Source organism: Ammospiza nelsoni, chromosome 3 (assembly GCF_027579445.1).
Source record: "Ammospiza nelsoni isolate bAmmNel1 chromosome 3, bAmmNel1.pri, whole genome shotgun sequence".
NCBI lineage: Eukaryota > Metazoa > Chordata > Aves > Passeriformes > Passerellidae > Ammospiza > Ammospiza nelsoni.
In genome coordinates, this window is record NC_080635.1 from 115,360,279 (window position 1) to 115,377,228 (window position 16,950).

The 16,950-nt window shown below is 47.7% G+C and overlaps 1 protein-coding gene across 4 annotated transcripts in view; it reads right to left on the minus strand.

The window, feature by feature from the left end:
- The window catches only part of ZNF512 (zinc finger protein 512), a 22,151-nt gene continuing 5,201 nt past the window's right edge, over positions 1-16,950 (minus strand). For 3 of the 4 annotated variants that reach the window (XM_059467361.1, XM_059467364.1, XM_059467363.1), the window contains 11 exons: positions 16,161-16,250; positions 12,618-12,701; positions 11,255-11,379; positions 10,795-10,881; positions 8,963-9,061; positions 8,395-8,562; positions 7,603-7,794; positions 6,850-6,951; positions 5,247-5,309; positions 4,540-4,638; positions 1-4,081 (listed from right to left, as the gene is read on the minus strand). In XM_059467361.1, coding sequence (XP_059323344.1) covers positions 3,761-4,081; positions 4,540-4,638; positions 5,247-5,309; positions 6,850-6,951; positions 7,603-7,794; positions 8,395-8,562; positions 8,963-9,061; positions 10,795-10,881; positions 11,255-11,379; positions 12,618-12,701; positions 16,161-16,250 — 1,430 coding nt within the window. In that variant the 3' untranslated portion in view covers positions 1-3,760. The remainder of the gene's footprint in view (positions 4,082-4,539; positions 4,639-5,246; positions 5,310-6,849; positions 6,952-7,602; positions 7,795-8,394; positions 8,563-8,962; positions 9,062-10,794; positions 10,882-11,254; positions 11,380-12,617; positions 12,702-16,160; positions 16,251-16,950) is intronic. The other variant, XM_059467362.1, reaches the window with a different exon arrangement.

Here is a 16,950-nt window from a genome sequence, read left to right on the forward strand (position 1 = left end):
TTTCACAGAGAAGAGTTTTCTGTAAATATTATTCTTTAATTAATTACAAGTCCATTTTGGTAAAAGTAGCTGTTGACATCATAAATTTCTCTAAGGCCTTGTTTTTGGCCCCACATGTTATACAAGCATTGGCGGAATCATTAAATGCTTGATATTAAATAATTGTAAATAAGGATTTGTCCTAGAGAATCCCATACTCTGCAGCTATTTGACATCTTTATCAAGAATGTTAATGAAATTACATAACAATTGCAAAGAGAATCTGCATATTAAACCCAAGCTTTCTGGAAAAGTTACTGTACAAAACATAGTTATTAAGGTATCTGCTAGAGTAGTTCTGTGAAATACACCACAATGTTTCAGAATATGTTCATCGTGTGCTGTCTGGCCTTAAAGCCCGTTGAGTTTCTAGAAACAAAAGAAATGAGTTCTCAGAGGCATTTGCAGAACAACTGAAAAATGTGCTTAAGAGGGTAAAAGTGAATATTAACAGTGTAGTGAGGGAGTTGAGGACAAGAAGAAGTAGGTGAGAGCAGAGCAAGGTCATTCTCCTATCTTACATAAACAAGACTGTTACAGAACACCCCAACTGGTTCCTGGTTCATCCCCCTGGACTTCAAAAGTGAAAAATGCACCAATTGACACATAACATGTCAGCAAAGAACAACGCACCACAGAAAAAAAGAAAAAGCTGTTTAGACTGACACTAGCAAGCCTCTTTAGCTCATACAGCAAATTATGTGTGGAGTTAATGATGACTACAAATCAAATATGCAGGAAGAAATTTCTGCTACCCTAAAGCTACTTCTGCTACCAGGACTCAACAGTGTGGGATACAGAGGCTGAAATAAAACAAGTGCCAATGAGAAGACACAGCATTTTTAGTACAATGAACCACTGCAACAAGTACTGAGTGACCAGCTGGTCTCTTTTGTTACTTCTGGTTCCTTCAGAACCGGACCTCCTCCTAACACGAACTTGCTCAGTAAATTGGTAACGGCAAGGAGCAGTTGGTGGGCAGGGGGCAGCGCTCCTCCAGGGCCTGCTGCCCATCTGAGCTGTTGGTGCAATTCATCTTCTGGAGGAGAGGGACGGCAGCCAGAGAAACCTGGGGAATCCACGGATGGAGAGCAGCCCGGGGACAAGGGGTAACAAAACCGGGCTAACACAACCTGGCTGTGCACTGCCAGCCCGGGAACCACCAGGGCCCGGGGCTGCCTCTGCAGCAGGTGAGGTGAGGGAGGCGGTTCTGCCTCTCTGCTGGATCCCCTGCCCTCAGAGCAGAGCAGCACAGCTGCCCTGGCCCCACTGCAGCAGCATGCAGGAGCACAGCTGCCCTGGCCCCACTGCAGCATGCAGCAATGCTGCCCTGGCCCCACTGCAGCAGCATGCAGGAGCACAGCAGCACAGCTGCCCTGGCCCCACTGCAGCAGCACGCAGGAGCTCCAGGACAGATCTCTCTCCTCACAAACTGTGCACTGGCAGCAGTGCCACCAGCTCACACCAGCTTGAGCCAGTCCCACAAACAATCTGCTGTTGCGCTGTTGACACGGATGGATCCTTGGAGAATGCTTCTTTCCATGTGCCATGCTACTGAAGTAACTACAAAACCCAAGTGCTCACAAAGTATCCATGTCTAGAGAGCAGGTCTAGTCAGTAACTCATAAATGACAGGAACCAGGACTCCAGACTGAAAATCACTATGAAAAACCTTCTTTAATTCCTGGCTTTATTGTACTCAGTGGGAATGCAGTGAACGTTTGCTCCAAGTACAGCACTGTGGAGTTCTGAAGAGAAACCACAAAGACAGCTGAACAGCACCAAAGCATGTAGGGCAACCCTGCAGGTAGGACAGACAGCCCTGCAGGTGGGACAGCCCTACAGGTAGGACAGACAGCCCTGCAGGTGGGACAGACAGCCCTGCAGGTGGGACAGCCCTGCAGCAGGACAAACATGCAGCAGGACAGACAGCCCTGCAGCAGCTGGGCTGTGCTGGGGGAGGAGGGATGGCACCAAGAACACCACACAGCAAACAGACAAGAAACCACATTCTCGCACTGGTGACATTTTATTTTGTTGTCTTCTGCTCTTGCCCATCTCACTGCAGACTCTCCACCCCTGCGCAGTCTCCACGTCTGCTTTCAGCACAGCACCTGCAAACGCAGCACAACCTGTTCCAAAGGCAGCTCTGGAGACCCCCTTGGCCCTGCATTATCCCCTGCTGTCAGAACAATGGGATTGTGCTGGTACTGACACACAGCTACAAACCTGCCTGCTCCCCACACACTGCCAGGCCTTCCCTGGCAATCTCAGCACCAGCAACTTTGTCCCACAGTGCAAATTCTGCAATTTTCTGGTATGGTGGGTCTTCGGATGACAGAGTCTGGAGAACTCATTCTTTAAAAACCAGGACTGCCTGTGCTGCTGCTTCCTGCCAGCTTCTGTGACATCTGCTGCATTCAGACACTGCCCAGGGAGGCTGTGGATGCCCCAGCCCTGGCACTGCTCAAAGCCAGGCTGGGTAAGGCCTGGAGCCCCCTGCTCTAGTGAGACGTGTCCCTGCTCAGGGAGTGACACTAAATGATCTTTAAGGTCCATTCCAATCCCTTCACATTCTATGATTTATAGAGACAGAAAGATATTATTCCTTATGGTCCAGAGACAATGCCAACAACATGACTTAAAATGGTGACCCCTCTTCTTTTAACCTTTTCTACACAGGGAAGCCACTGCTATTATGCCTCATTTGCACAGAGAGGCAGTGTTGAAAAGAAACTGGTTATGTAAGACAGTGAAGGGGTATCTGCAGAGCAGGGGGAAAAGACACTGTGGGAGCACTGGCATGATAAGGAACCCATGCTGGCAAGGCAGCCTCGTGGAGCCTGGTCCCAGCACCAGCAGGCTGCTCATGGAGGGATGCACTGAATTGCAGTGTGTCTCCCAGGTGAGCATGGAACAGCTTCAATGGGCACACAAAGGCCACCTCAGCACATCAGGTACCAAGGTCTCTAAAAGGCTGGTGAATCTCCAAAGGCTTGAGAGCATTCAGCTTTTGCAGCACTGGAAGACTTTCTACACACGTTTAATGTCCAACATTACAGGAGACAGATGCAGGAGGAACACTGGGTTCCTGACAAGGGTAATAATGACCTTTCATCCCTTCCAAGTCTGGTGCTGTCTGGTGCTGAGCTGAAACGCTGGGGTATGAAATAGAGCTTTGTGCAACAGGATACAGCAAGCACTGAGAAGGTCTCTTTTGTAGCAGCCTTGCTGACAACAGACAGGAGAGTGACAGGGCAAGGCAGTCTTTGCATTCTGCACAGCACTGTTCTCATGTTCAGTGTGGGTGCATTCTGTGCAAGAAAGGATTTCCCCGCTGAAGAGACCCAAACATTGTGCTAGTCAGTCCCTTTTGAGAAGAACTGTAAAAAACAACCCTGATCTCACACATCAGAGGAAGATGACAAAACAGACACTTGCTGTACTGGAAACCACTATACAAGCAACTAGTATGACCAAACTGAGGCTGCAACCAGAGCAGGAATCACACTGTGAGTGCCACTGTCTAAAGGAACTCCACTGGCAGAAGCAGCCACTGCACCGCAGCTTTGGCTTGAACTCCTCACAACTGACCAGATGTTTCAGTATCAAAGTCCCCTGCAGAACTGAGTCACAGTCCCAAAGACATTCAGCTGCTTATATTAGTGCTGTGGGTTATGAGCCTGACAGAAGTGGGGCTTGTAGCTGAAAAGCTTTAGGATTACTCCTTTTCGTCTTCTAGGGATTTACTTCGGCCTCGCTTGCGGCTGGTTTTTGGAACTTCAGCTTTCTGTGCAACTTGGGGTGCCCCTTCCTCACTGCCCGTGCTCTCGTTGTGTGCTCGTGGTGGGCGACCTCTCTTACTCCTCGTTTTATCAGCTCCAACAGCAGGGAGCTTCTTGGCAGCCAGGCTGCCGGCTCGCTTCTTTCTGCCCCTGCTCAAAGGACGTTTCTTCCGCTGCTTCTTCTGCTCTTCCCTTTGGCGAATTTTGATTAGCTTCTGAAAGCTTTTGGTGGTCGTGGTATTCACATCAAACCAGTCCTGCAGGTTCAGAAAGCAACAGGTTGGTACTGATCGTGGTGGAAATACCAAATAAAGCCTATCAGGGCTTACAACATAGCTGCCTTGTGGGACAAGGTTTCCCTGAAACGTAAGATCTGGAAAGACAACTGCCTAACAACACTCTGTTCTTTGATGTGCCTCCTTAGGTGTCACTGTGTCTCAGAGGATTCAGATTTAATTTGACATTTGCTTAGTTAAGGCACAGGAAATGCTGCAGAGCTGAACAGAGCAGCAGCAGCTTGGGACAAGGCATGTGACACGACACAACATTTACTCCCCAGACTAACACATAGACCAGCTAAGTTTAATGACCCTGTTCCCAACAGGGTCAAAAGTAAAGGAAAAAGTAAAACACGGCACACATCGAGCATTTTCTTCTTAAGACACTCTCCCCACCTCCAGCATCCTGAGTTTGAGGTTCCCTCTGCCTGCCTTACCTCAGCGTGCACAGAGTTGATGTGATATTTGACCCCACTCTCTGAAGTGAACTCCTTCTCACACAGGAGACACTTGTATTTACCAGCCACAAAGTCTCCCTGGCATCAAAACAAAACAAAAACAAACAAAATTCCATCAAGAGTTGCTGGAGCAGGAGGCTGATAACCCTATAGATTTCATTTACATCTTGCTCAGATAGAATTCAGCAATAAAAACTAGAAGCTCTCAAGCATAGCAGACAGTTTTAGCCCACAGCAGCACTGCCATGAGTGAGCAGCTGTGCCCACAAGGCACAGAACTGCTCTCTGAGATGCCACAAGGTCTCCAGCAGGGCACCTGGAAAAGCTGCTCTTGAAGCTGTGAGCCTACGGGTGGAACTGCTGTGCCATTACAAGGAATGCAGGAAGGGGCTTTCTTTCTCCTGTGTCATTACAAGGAATGCCAGCAAGGTGCTTTCTCCTGTGTAAGTACAAGGAGTGCCAGCAAGGGGCCTTCTCCTGCTCTCAGGCATTGTTTACAATGGCAACACCCTTAGCACACAGGGGAGCGCCCAAACTGGGGGCTGGAATGAGGTGATCCGTAAGAGCCCCTCCGACCCAAACCATTCCATGAATCCATGAACTTGTGAGGATCTCAGATCAGCAGGTGGCAGGATAAGAGCTTGAGGGACATGGAGAGTGGGGCTATGAAGAGGAAGGCTACCAACCAAGGTACATGTGCCAAGGTGAGACTTGAGTCCTGAGACACTGCCATACACAGATTCACAACCCTGAAAAAGTAAAAAAAACCAAATGTGAACTACATGCTAGCAAGAAATCATTCCTTCCTGGACAATACAGCATTATTATGTCTGGAGGCCAATCCCAAAAGTGCAAAAGAGAGGTAGAGGGAGGCAGATACCAATCCTCCACTGCCAGAAAGCTTCTGGCAAAAAGACCATTAGAAGAGTAACCTTAGTATTTATATTTCCAGTTTCTGAGCACACTTGGACATAAAAAAGAGACTCCTGCAACAGTTACTCTCCTACTCTATCAACAGCCTGACTACAATGACAGTTTGCTTTCTGCCTGAAGTGCAACGGAGAACAATTTCAAGCAGAGCACACAGAGCAGGTACAAGACACTTCTCCTGCACTGCTCATGTCTCTGGCACAGAGCAGGAGCACAGCACCCCACAGGCTGATCTCAGCAGCTTCAGAGGCCTGGCCCATGGGCAGCTCCAGGCGTCAGTGCTGGGGTACCACACTGTGCTCAGCCCCCAGCCCAGGGCCCAGAACAGGGGGCAGGAGCAGGACATGCTGCTGGGTCACTGGTGGTGACTGCACAGCTGCTCTCTGCAGACTCTCCACAGACAACAGGGCTGCAATTCTGACCTTGAAAATGATGCTATAATTTTAAATGATCATGCTAAATGATGCTGAATATTGGGGAGAAAGTGCTGGGTATAGGGGAGGGGAGGGCACAGGGAAGGCACCACAGGTACACCAAACCCAGAGGGCAGCTGCCACTGACCCTTGGCTCTCTGACAGCAACCACCACATGGAGATGTCCACCACCTCCACCAGTGGGGCCATTTGTTCCCACTGGATCTGACTGGTGACAGTTTTTCACAATGCCTTACAACAAAGCTTTCCAGTCCAAGGGGTCCAAGAGAGCCAGAGAGGGACTTTGGACAAGGATCTGGAATGACAGGACAAGGGGCAATGGCTCCCCACTGCCAGAGGGCAGGACTGGCTGGGATACTGGGAAGGAATCCTTCCCTGTCAGGGGGCTGAGGCCCTGGCACAGGTTGTCCAGAGAAGCTGTGGCTGCCCCATGCCTGGAAATGCTCAAGGCCAGGTTGAAAAGACCTTAAAGCTGGTCTAGTACAATGAAGAAAACTGAAGTGCTGTCCCACACAAAGTCTCTTCACTCTTGTATTTCCAACTCTACTCCTTCCTTCTGTGAATAGATTTAGATAGAAAGGCAGAGGCCTGTCATTTTCCACTATTCAAACCTCCAAATGGACCAACTGCCCACCTGGATGAGAAAACTGTACCAGCCTGACACCAAGTTACTGGCTCTCAGGTATTCACACACATTCCCAAAAGGATCAACCCAGGGCACTTTGATGCAAAAGACAAAAGGAGCATCCCCAGACATCCCCAAGACTCAACAGGGCCTTGATTACACTAAACAACCATACTGAGATGGAGCAGGATTTGTCTCCCACAGAGAGACCAACTGCAGTTCCAGGGTTGTGGGAAGCTGCTGGCTCATACAGAATTGAAATCTATCCCCTCTGGGGCTTCAGAAACAGTTAAAGATTACCTGATTTGGGCAGTGGACTCTTCGGTACATCTTTATCTCCGTTTTCCATTTGCACAGCACATCTTGACTGAACGTGGGCAGTCCAGGACGAGTGTATTTCAGCTGAGACAAAGATGGAATCGAGAGCTGGAAGGAATGCTGCCTGTGCAGAATTTCCTCCTCTAGGCCGAGACAGAAGTGCTATCTCTTCTCCTACCCTAACGGGCAAACTCCCAATAATCAATGTTCTCTTGTCTCACCAATGCTCTAGAAACATAAGTGAATCTGGAAAACCCCACAATATCAGAATCTGAAACTTCCCATTGCCTTGACTACAGCGATTGCTCTAAATGTCCTTACCCTGCTGAGATCCATCGTTTTCCTCTGGCTTTCACTCACAGCCTAAAGGACACTACTGGAAACTCTGAAGTCTAAAGCACTGTGAAACAGCACAGCAAATATCAGAGACTGGAAGGATTGCTGGGGCCTTACAGCATGGCAGGAGCGATCCATGACAGCCCCTGTTCCTTGTGCCCCCTGGGAATTCCAGGAACAGGACTCTACAGTGATCACAGCCTGCCTGAACAAACACTGCCCCACACAACTGCTGCTACAGAAATACTGGGGGAGAGAGAGAGAGAGAGAGCAGAAGCCAGGCCCCACACAACACACTGCTCTCCATGTGCCACAAACACGGCATAGGAGCCAGTACAACACGCATTAGATGTGCAGGTATAAACTTGAACCCTATGTAGCATTTTTAAGGCTTTGTACCTTCCGGTCATCAGGAATCAAGTCCTGCAGAACTTTTCTTTTGGGCCACTCTTTGGCCAGCTCCTCTCCTGCCAGCTCATGGAGATAGTAGATTGCCACCTTTGCAGATCTCCTCTGCACTCTGCCTGCGCTGTTTTGCTCCCGTTTCATTTCTTTCAGGTTCTCTGTTCTCTCCTCATGGAGGAAGGTGACCTGCAATGAAGGCCCAAAAAGGTGAGTCTCTTTCACTGCTTCCTATTTCAGTTACACTAAATACAGGGAATAAATGTTTTGCCAAACTCCTCATAAACAGGCTGCATCAGCTATGGTTTACTGTCACAGACACGGGACAGAAGTGCATCCCATTGGTCAGACAGACCCCCAGAACTGCTCACAGGGATCACAGCAGTGAGGCTCAAGCAGAGAGCTTCATGCAGTTGCTAGTCTTGAAAGGTATTCCATCATTCACTGTAAAACCCTCATGGACAACAAGGCTGCCTGTTCTGCTCCAATGGTGAGTCCAGGAAAGCATCTCACAAGTTATGTTAGCATCACTCTTTCATGGAGCCAAAGTCAGGTCATTTTCTGCTGCCATGCTGATTTACTATTAGAAACTTCATCCTAGTCATACAGAAGCAACAGCTACTGCTAGAAGGAAACTATCAAAGACAAAATAATCCAGGGGCAGGAAAAATACAAACATTTGTGGTCTGTAATTACCCGACAAAGGAGTAGACAAAAGCCTACACTTGTCTCAAGCCTGAGTGGCTAAAGTCCCACCCCAGTCCCCGATACTCCTGCTGGTGCACTCACTGGCCCATGCTTCGATCGCAGGTGGTAGACAAGTCCTGCCTTTGATCTGTAGGCTTTCCCACAGTGATGGCACTTCATAGCCATTTTCTCCAGCTCAGAAGCAGCCTTCCCACATTTTTTAATATGATATAGGTATCCCATTATGCTGGTGAAGCTGCCTGTGCAGCCCTGTCAAACAAAAGGAAAATACATGGAAGAAAACCGTTCTTCAAGGGATTCCACCCCCAGTGTGAACAGGATCCACAGTTTGCTGACCAAAGTACTGGCACTCATCCTGACAGAGCAGAGACAGGCAGGTAAAAACTTTAATGTTTGTCTATTCGGACAGACAACATCTGCAACAAAGAATTGGCATTGAAGTGACCATTAAAGGTCTCTTTTAACCCAAACCATTCTAAGACTCTATGCTACTCTGCCTTAAAAGCACAGCTGGGGTCTTGAAGCAAATCTTGCTCTGGCCAGCACCACAGCACACTCAACAGCACACTCACATTTCATGTCTATGCACACAACACTGCTGATTAATTGACACTGCTGATTAACTGACACTCTGCACAATGCAGCTTACCTCCCTTGCACACTTCAGTTTTCCCATTCGCTTCAGAACTTTCCGAAGGCGCTCTCGCTCAAGCTGCTCATCCACTTCTTCTCCCTCCTTCATAATTGGCTAAAGCACAGCAGAAAGATGAATGAAAAACACGGGATGCTCAGCATTCACAGTTCTCCTCACAGGGAATTCACTACTCACACTGGGGCAGGAAAGCTTCTAAAATAATTAAATCTCTGCAACTTAATGATTTTACAGACATGTATTTACTATAATGCTGACTTTCTGTATCTGTGCTGGTTTTGCTGGGGTGGCAGCTGGTGTGGGGCTGTGTTTTGGACCTGTGCTGAGAACTGCTGAGAGCTCAGAGATGGTTTTGCTGTTGCTGAGCAGCCCCTGAGGATACTGCAGAGCACACTGCCTACCCCAACTGACCAACTGACCACGAGGATACTGCAGAACACACTGCCAACCCCAACTGACCACGAGGATACTGCAGAACACACTGCCAACCCCAACTGACCATGAGGATACTGCAGAACACACTGCCAACCCCAACTGACCATGAGGATACTGCAGAGCACACTGCCAACCCCAACTGACCACGAGGATACTGCACCACCATGCTCAGCATGTAAAGCTGAGGGAAGGAGGAGGAAGGGGCAGACATTCAAAATGATGGCATTTGCTGTACCAAGCTACCACTATGTGTGATGAAGCCCTGTGGTCCTGGAGATGCCTGGACCTTCCTACCAAAGTGGTGAATGAGTTCCTTGTTTTGCTTTGCCTGTGTGCTTTATCTATTGAGCTGTCTTTATCCCAGCACATGAGTTTTCTCACTTTGATTCTCTCCCCCATCCTGTAGGTGAGAGAGAGAGTGAAGGGCAGCAGGGAGCTTGGCTGCTGACTGAGGTTAAACCAAAGAGGAATTATCTTTAAAAGGAGTAAACTGACAGAAAATTATGCATCTTAAACATTTAATAGTCCTACTGTTTCCACTCAGGCTGACTAAGGTGAAGCAGACTGCTTGTAACAATCACTCATCTGTGCAGAACTACAGCTCAAGTCTCTTATTCTCTCTCTGATGGTTACTGTATATTATTTCCTACCTTACCTAATAGTACACCTAGATTGAGTAAAAAGATAGAATTCAGTGACAGACCTAACCCTCAGGACCCGAACATGATCCCTGGCCCGCATCATTTACTAATACAGCTGTAGGTTCAGAAACTGCAGTACTGGGAATCGTGCAAAAAATTCAGAGTGAATTATCTGAACTTTACACAAACTTCCAAATGACCTTTTCAAAAGTTCTAATTCTTCACAGCTACAACAGGAGACATTGCCTTCTTCAAAGTAAGAGCAAAGAGGAAAAGCAGATTGTAGTATTAGTACTAATCTAGTGTTAGACTACTATGTTTAAAGTAAACAGAGATGAGAACTAATTGCTGCTTCTGCTATTTTACCTCAAATCTAGTCTGCTCTGGATGAAGAAAAACTTCCACCTTTGTAGCAAAGGACTGAAAATTGCAGCCTAATATTTTTCCTTCTGATTGGGAATGCCTTTTATGTGTGACTTGTTTCCTAAACAGAAATTGATCCCTCATTCTATGATGTTGCATGCCTAGCATCTCTGGTAACATTCCACTGTTTTTCACATGTCAAGTCTCACTGGAAAAATAACAGTTCAACTAGATTTGAACAGCTAGAACACTGGAAAAAAGCACTCCATGTTCTGTGTCTGTGTGTAGCAGGAAGGACCAAAGCCTGCTCTGCCTGTGTCTGTGTGTTGGAGGAAAGGACCAAAGCCTGTTCTGCCTGCAGCAGTTTCAGATGCACAGCAGCTGTGCTACCTGATTGTTATGGTCTGCCATGACGTGGTATTTCATCCCTGCTGAAGACTTCAGCTGCTTCCCGCAGTGCTGACACGTGAACATTTCCTAGAAACAAACAAGGATGTGGTACATTTAACTGTAAATTAACCAAAGCAGTGGATAACTCTTTGGGGGAAAGGAGCAGGAGAGCAGAACAATTTATTTGGGCCTGGTAACTCTCTTCAAAGAACTGATTTTACGGAGTCTAAAATCTAGTGGAACAATGAAATAACCACACCTTTGTTCACTACCCAAACCTCCTGCAAAAGGCTGGGCAAGAAGCACCAATCACTGTTCTTACAGATATATAAGGGACTCTTGTTAAGGGACACAGTGATGAGATGAAACTGGTTTTAAATGCAACACAAAACAGGCAGGTATTTCTATCAGTAAGCTGAAGAGGAGTAAAGAGACGATTGCTCATCTCTTGTGTTCTTACCTTCCTGCAATTCAGCATATGTTTCTTCAGCCCTTCTACAGTCTTCCTCACCACAGCCCGGCACGTGGGACAGGTAACTCGGCCTTTGTCCTGAATCTCTAGAGACCACTGCTCTTCCATGCTACCTGTCAAAACACAACGTTTAGAACAAAAGTGCTAACACAACATTTTTCCTTTTTCCTCCTTTGATGTGCGCAGTGAACCCTAAAAAGAAACAGGTCACACGCTCCCAAGCCTGTGTCCAGCTGCACCTCAACACGTGCCGCTCCTTTACAGCTCCAGGGATGGACGGTCACAAGGCACACAGCACTCACTGTCAAGGACCATTTTACAAACACCCTTGGATCTGTCACAAGGCACACAGCACTCACTGTCAAGGACCATTTTACAAACACCCTTGGATCTACCATTCCCTTGTAAGGTGTGCTCTTCTACCTGACCAGTAGTAGAAGGCCTAATCCTGAGGGCCAGCACATTTCCCTCTGCTAATTTCTGTCACACAATTAGTTTAGCATGCTGAGTTAGCAAAAGTTTAGCAAACTTTTCTTTTTTTCTTTTGGCCAAAGTGTTTTCACAGTAAAAACAGCCACAGACCACCAGGGCAAGTTACTCAGCAGCCAGGGAAAAGCACCCTGTGTGGCATGGTTTTCAGTCTCTGGCCTCTCTATGAAATCCCAAGCAGAAGTCTGGCATAATCCACAAGAATTATTACTGAAATGGGTTCTGGGAAGAAAGTGGTTTAGCAGCCATCTGCCTGAATTCTTACCATAACAAGATCCACATCCTCTCCTCTTTTCCCAATAATAACAGGCCCAGGCTGTCCCTCTCCTGGGGAAAAGTTTGTGAATCAAACAGCACTTGGTAGAAAACTGGGGTGTTTAATGAGTGCTGTAATTTACAAACACCAAGTTATTCCACTCACTGAATCAAGGTTAATTTTATTTTTCTAGGACAGATTGCTTGGGTCTCTGGCTCCCAGGATAGGTGATCTGGCAGCAACAGCTATGGAGTTTTTCCTGCAAACATATTCTGCTGAGTAAAAACGATAAATGTTTTAATGCGTTTAATAATGCAACTATTCTAACAGGCTTTTTTTCAGTTCAAAAAGTGATTCCTCTTTCACTGTTACACTCTGCAATAGCCAAAGCACGTGGGGCTACACTCAGGCAGTGTGCAGTCCTTTCAGTCCTACTGTGCAGTACTGACACAGTGCCAGGCCAGCAGCCAGCTCCTCCCTGCCAACAGTACAGGGAACTGCTGAATGGAAACACCAGAAGCACAGCTCTGCTCAGATTCAAATCCTAGAATCACATTTATCTTTTATCTGCTTCGAGAGCAACTCCTAGCTACTGCCTCTTCTTACCTGCGTCATAGGTTTCTGGCTCTTTCCGAACACTGTGGTGTTTCGTTCTGGAGTTTTGTTTTGTTCCAGTTTGTTGGTTTTTCCCTGTTATAACACAAACAAGACAAGCCAAAATAGTCAGTTCTGCTAGCTTTCTTACAATAAAAACCAGATTTTTTTTGCTAGAAGGCTGCTATTTAAGTCTGCTGTCTCAAAGTTATTCAGAAATGTTCAATTTTTTTTTTTTTTTAAAGCAATGTCAAGGTTATATTTCCTACTCCCTTTCAAGATCTATTTCTAGTGGCAGGCATTAGTCCCACTCAAACACTTGTGAGTTCTATGGTTGTTCCCACTCCAAGCTCAGGGGATGTGAACTCTCCACACTGACACATCCTTTGTGCAGTTTGACTGAGTCCATCTGATGATAACCATGGGAGTCTCATTGCTCTACTCATTCCAGTCTTCTTTAGACTAAAACACTCTTATTGTTTCAGCATGGGTTATGCTGTTTGCTCTCATCTCCCTGTCCTCTTCAGCTGTCACACAGATTTCCTGAACCTCAGTGCCTGTTCCTGGAAACAGCACTCCATGGTGGCCCTGCATTAGAGCAAAAGAATTACTTCAAACGTCTAATTACTTCACAGAGTCTACATTCCTCCTCAAAGCTCTCAGTCCAACATCTGCCTTCTCAAAAAACCACTCTGACACTGCTAGTCCCCAGTGAGCTTTTGATCTGCTATGGATCTTGAATCCTCTTCTGCAGCACTGGCTCCTGGGAGGCTGCTTGTTGTTTTTCAGCTGTGACAGTGTTTCCTCCCAAACAATATCATCTTTAATTTTACACTGTTCTCTGTTCTATTTTTAAATTGTTTCTCTTTCTTCTTTAATTGTTGTTGAGACCACTTTCACTTTTAGCCTTTTCTCCAGTACACTTGCTGTCACTTTCAGCTATGTGCTGTCTACATACTTCCACCCTTGGTGACAGAAACAACAGCCAGAGTTGAATACAGGGACACTCCATGAACCATCTTTCTACACTTCTATTTCACCGGGCTAGTGACCTCATTGTAGAAGGCTGTCAAGCTGATTTAAGCATGACTGGCCCTGCATGAATCCATGCTGATTACTCCAAATCCCCATCTTGTCCTTCATGTGTTTGGAAATGCTTCCCAGGATGATTCTCTCCATCAGCTTCCCAAGGATTGAGGTGAGGTAGACTGGCCAGTAGTTCCCTAGATCTTCCTTCTTTCTGTCCTTGAAGATACAATTGGTATTTTGTCTCTTCCAGCCTCCAGGAACCTCTGCCAGTCGCCATCACCTTTCAAAGATAATCAAGAGTGGCCTCACAATGACATCAGCCAGCTCTCAGCACTCAGTGCACCCCATCAGGCCCTCCAGGACTTAGAATCTTAAATTGTTTAGGTTGGAAAAGCCCTCAAAGATCATCAAGTCCAACAGTTCCCCTAGTGCTGCCAAGGCCACTGCTAACCCATGTCCCCAAGTGCCACATCCACATGCCTTTCAAACCCCTCCAGGGATGGGCACTGCATCACTGCTCTGGGCAGCTGTGCCAAGGCTGGACAGTCCTTCTGGGGCAAAACATTGCTCCCAGTATCACATCTAAGCCTGGTGCAATTTGAGGCCATTTCCCCTTGTCCTGTCACTTCCATGGAAGCAGAGCCTGTCTCCTCCTGCCAGGGACTTGTGCAGAGCCACAAGGGCCCCCCTGAGCCTCCTTTTCTCCAGGCTGAGCCCCTTCCCAGCTCCCTCAGCCTCTCCTGGGGCTCCATTCCCTTCCCAGCTCCCTCAGCCTCTCCTGGGGCTCCATTCCCTTCCCAGCTCCCTCAGCCTCTCCTGGGGCTCCATTCCCTTCCCAGCTCCCTCAGCCTCTCCTGGGGCTCCATTCCCTTCCCAGCTCCCTCAGCCCCTCCTGGGGCTCCATTCCCTTCCCAGCTCCATTCCCTTCCCTGGACACGCTCCAGCCCCTCCAGGTCTCTCCTGGCAGGAGGGGCCCAGAGCTGCCCCCAGCACTGGAGGTGCCCCAGCAGTGCCAGCACAGGGGACGGGCACTGCCCTGGCCCTGCTGCCACTGAGACCTGGCACAGGCCAGGGGCCAGTGGCTGCCTCTTGCCCACTGGGCTTGTGTTGAGCCACACTTGACCAACACTCACAGGGCTTTTTTCAGCCCCTCTGCCCCAGCCTGGAGTGCTTCATGGGGTTACAGTGACCCCAGGGCAGGGCCTGGCACTTGGCCTTGTTGGCTCTCACACTGTTAGCGTTGGCCCATCATTCCAGCCTGTCCTGTTTCCTCTGCAGAGCCTTCCTGCTCTCCAGCAGATCCACATCCTAATCCACTTGGTGTCATCCTCAAATTTACTGAAGGTGCACTCAGTCCCCTCATCTAGACCATCAATAAAGATATTAAACTGGACTGGCCAAGTACTGGGCCTGGGGAAGACAACTGGTGACCGGCCCCAGATGGATGTCACCCCTTGCCCCATGGCTCTCTGGGCCCAGCCATCCAGCCAATTTTCCACCCAGCCAAGAGAGCACCTGTCCAAGTCATGAGCATCCAGTTTCTCCCGAAGAATGATGTGGGAAATGGTGACAAAAGGCTCCACTAAAGTCCAGGTAAATAACATCCCCACAGCCCTTCTCTCATCCATCACCTTGTCATCCAAGAACATCAGGTGAGTCAGGCAGTACCTGCCATTCTGCCTGGCCTGATCACCATGCTGTCCTGCAGATGCCCCATGACAGCACCCCAGATAATGTGCTCCATGACCTTCCATGGCACCAAGGCCAGAGCCACAAATGTGTCTGTGGTTTCCCAGATCCTCCTTCTGAGCCTTCCTGCAGATGGGTGTAACCCAGGCTAACCTCCAGTCTTCTCAGACCTTTCCACCTAACCAAGACTACAGAAAAATGATTGGGTAAATCCAGTTTAAGCTCCCCTGCTCTAAGGAGCAGTGCACCCACAGCTTCCCTGGTCTCCCCTTTGCTGTTCATATACTTGTAGAATCCTTTCTTATTGCTGTTCACATCCCTTGCCAGATTGAACTCCAGGCTGGCTTTCTGTGTCACCTGCTCCTGCTTTCACCACTTGCACACCTTCCTTTGCACCTAACCACTGACTGACAAACCTTCTAGAGGAATGAAAGGCCTCTGGTGTCACACATTTCTCCCCTTGGTCTTTGTGGCAATAAAAAAGTTTGGTATGAGTTCCTCTTAACAAACCCATACTGCTGTTATCAGCTACCCAATCTCCAGATGTTCACAAGCAATGTGTCAGATTATTTAATCTGTAATCCTTTGAGAAACTGAAATATGCAGACTGGCCTATACTTCCCATCATTTCCTTCCTCGCTCCCTTTGTTGGACTTCTAAGACAGACTGAAATTAGACCACCTCCCACTGATGAAGCAGACACTAGTCAATCGCTTCCTAGAACAAAACACTCAGAATCAAAAACAGAGTTTGAAGACTCCAGAAGATGTCACTTGGGCAGGCAAGTCAAAGCACCTAATTAGTATCTAATTAGGAATTACAAGTTATTTGTATTACCCGAAATCTTCTGCTTCTTCTTGGGAGAGTCTTTAACATCTTTGCCTTCCCTTTGCTCAGATTTCCTCTTGCCTTTCAACAGTACTTCTCCTGATAAGTAAGAACAGATATGCTTCAGTCTCAGTATTCAGTCTGGATAACAGCCTTGAGTCTACTGCTGCCTCATCTTGTATTCAAAACTTATTAAAAAACAACCAAAAAAAAGTAGTTCTTGTGAGGCACCTGGGCACCAGTGAACTGCACACCACCTTCTCACTCAGCAACATTGAAGCAGCCCATGGCCCACAGTACTGTGATACAGCAGGTATGGAAGAAACAGTGCCGCAGCAGGGCCTGGAAAAATAATCCTCAGGAAAAGAGGCAGAAAGCACTAGGTTATGTGATGGAAACCTCACCTGCACTCACACAAAAAGGAGCATACAGAAACTCAAATCGTGCCTGCCCTTTCCAAGCTTATCAAAATCTTGTCTCCACGAATACAGATGAGCACAGAAGCACAATGGTAGGCAGGGAACATCAATTAGGGACTTAAAGAAACAGACAGCTTCCTCCTGAGCCTGTTCCAGGAGACCCACAAGGATAAGTCAGTGGGAACCCCTCTCTGCAGCCCCCTTTGGGAGGGGGACAGTGAGAAGGGAGAGCGTGGTGTTACTGCCTGGGGTTATGCAGCACCTGGGATCTGAGTGGAGAACAATTCAGGATTACACAGGACTAGGATGATCAGGAGTGGTATCAAAGGGAGGGAAAGGGACAGAATTACCCAGTTTGGAGTTGATCAAGTGTGGGAAAA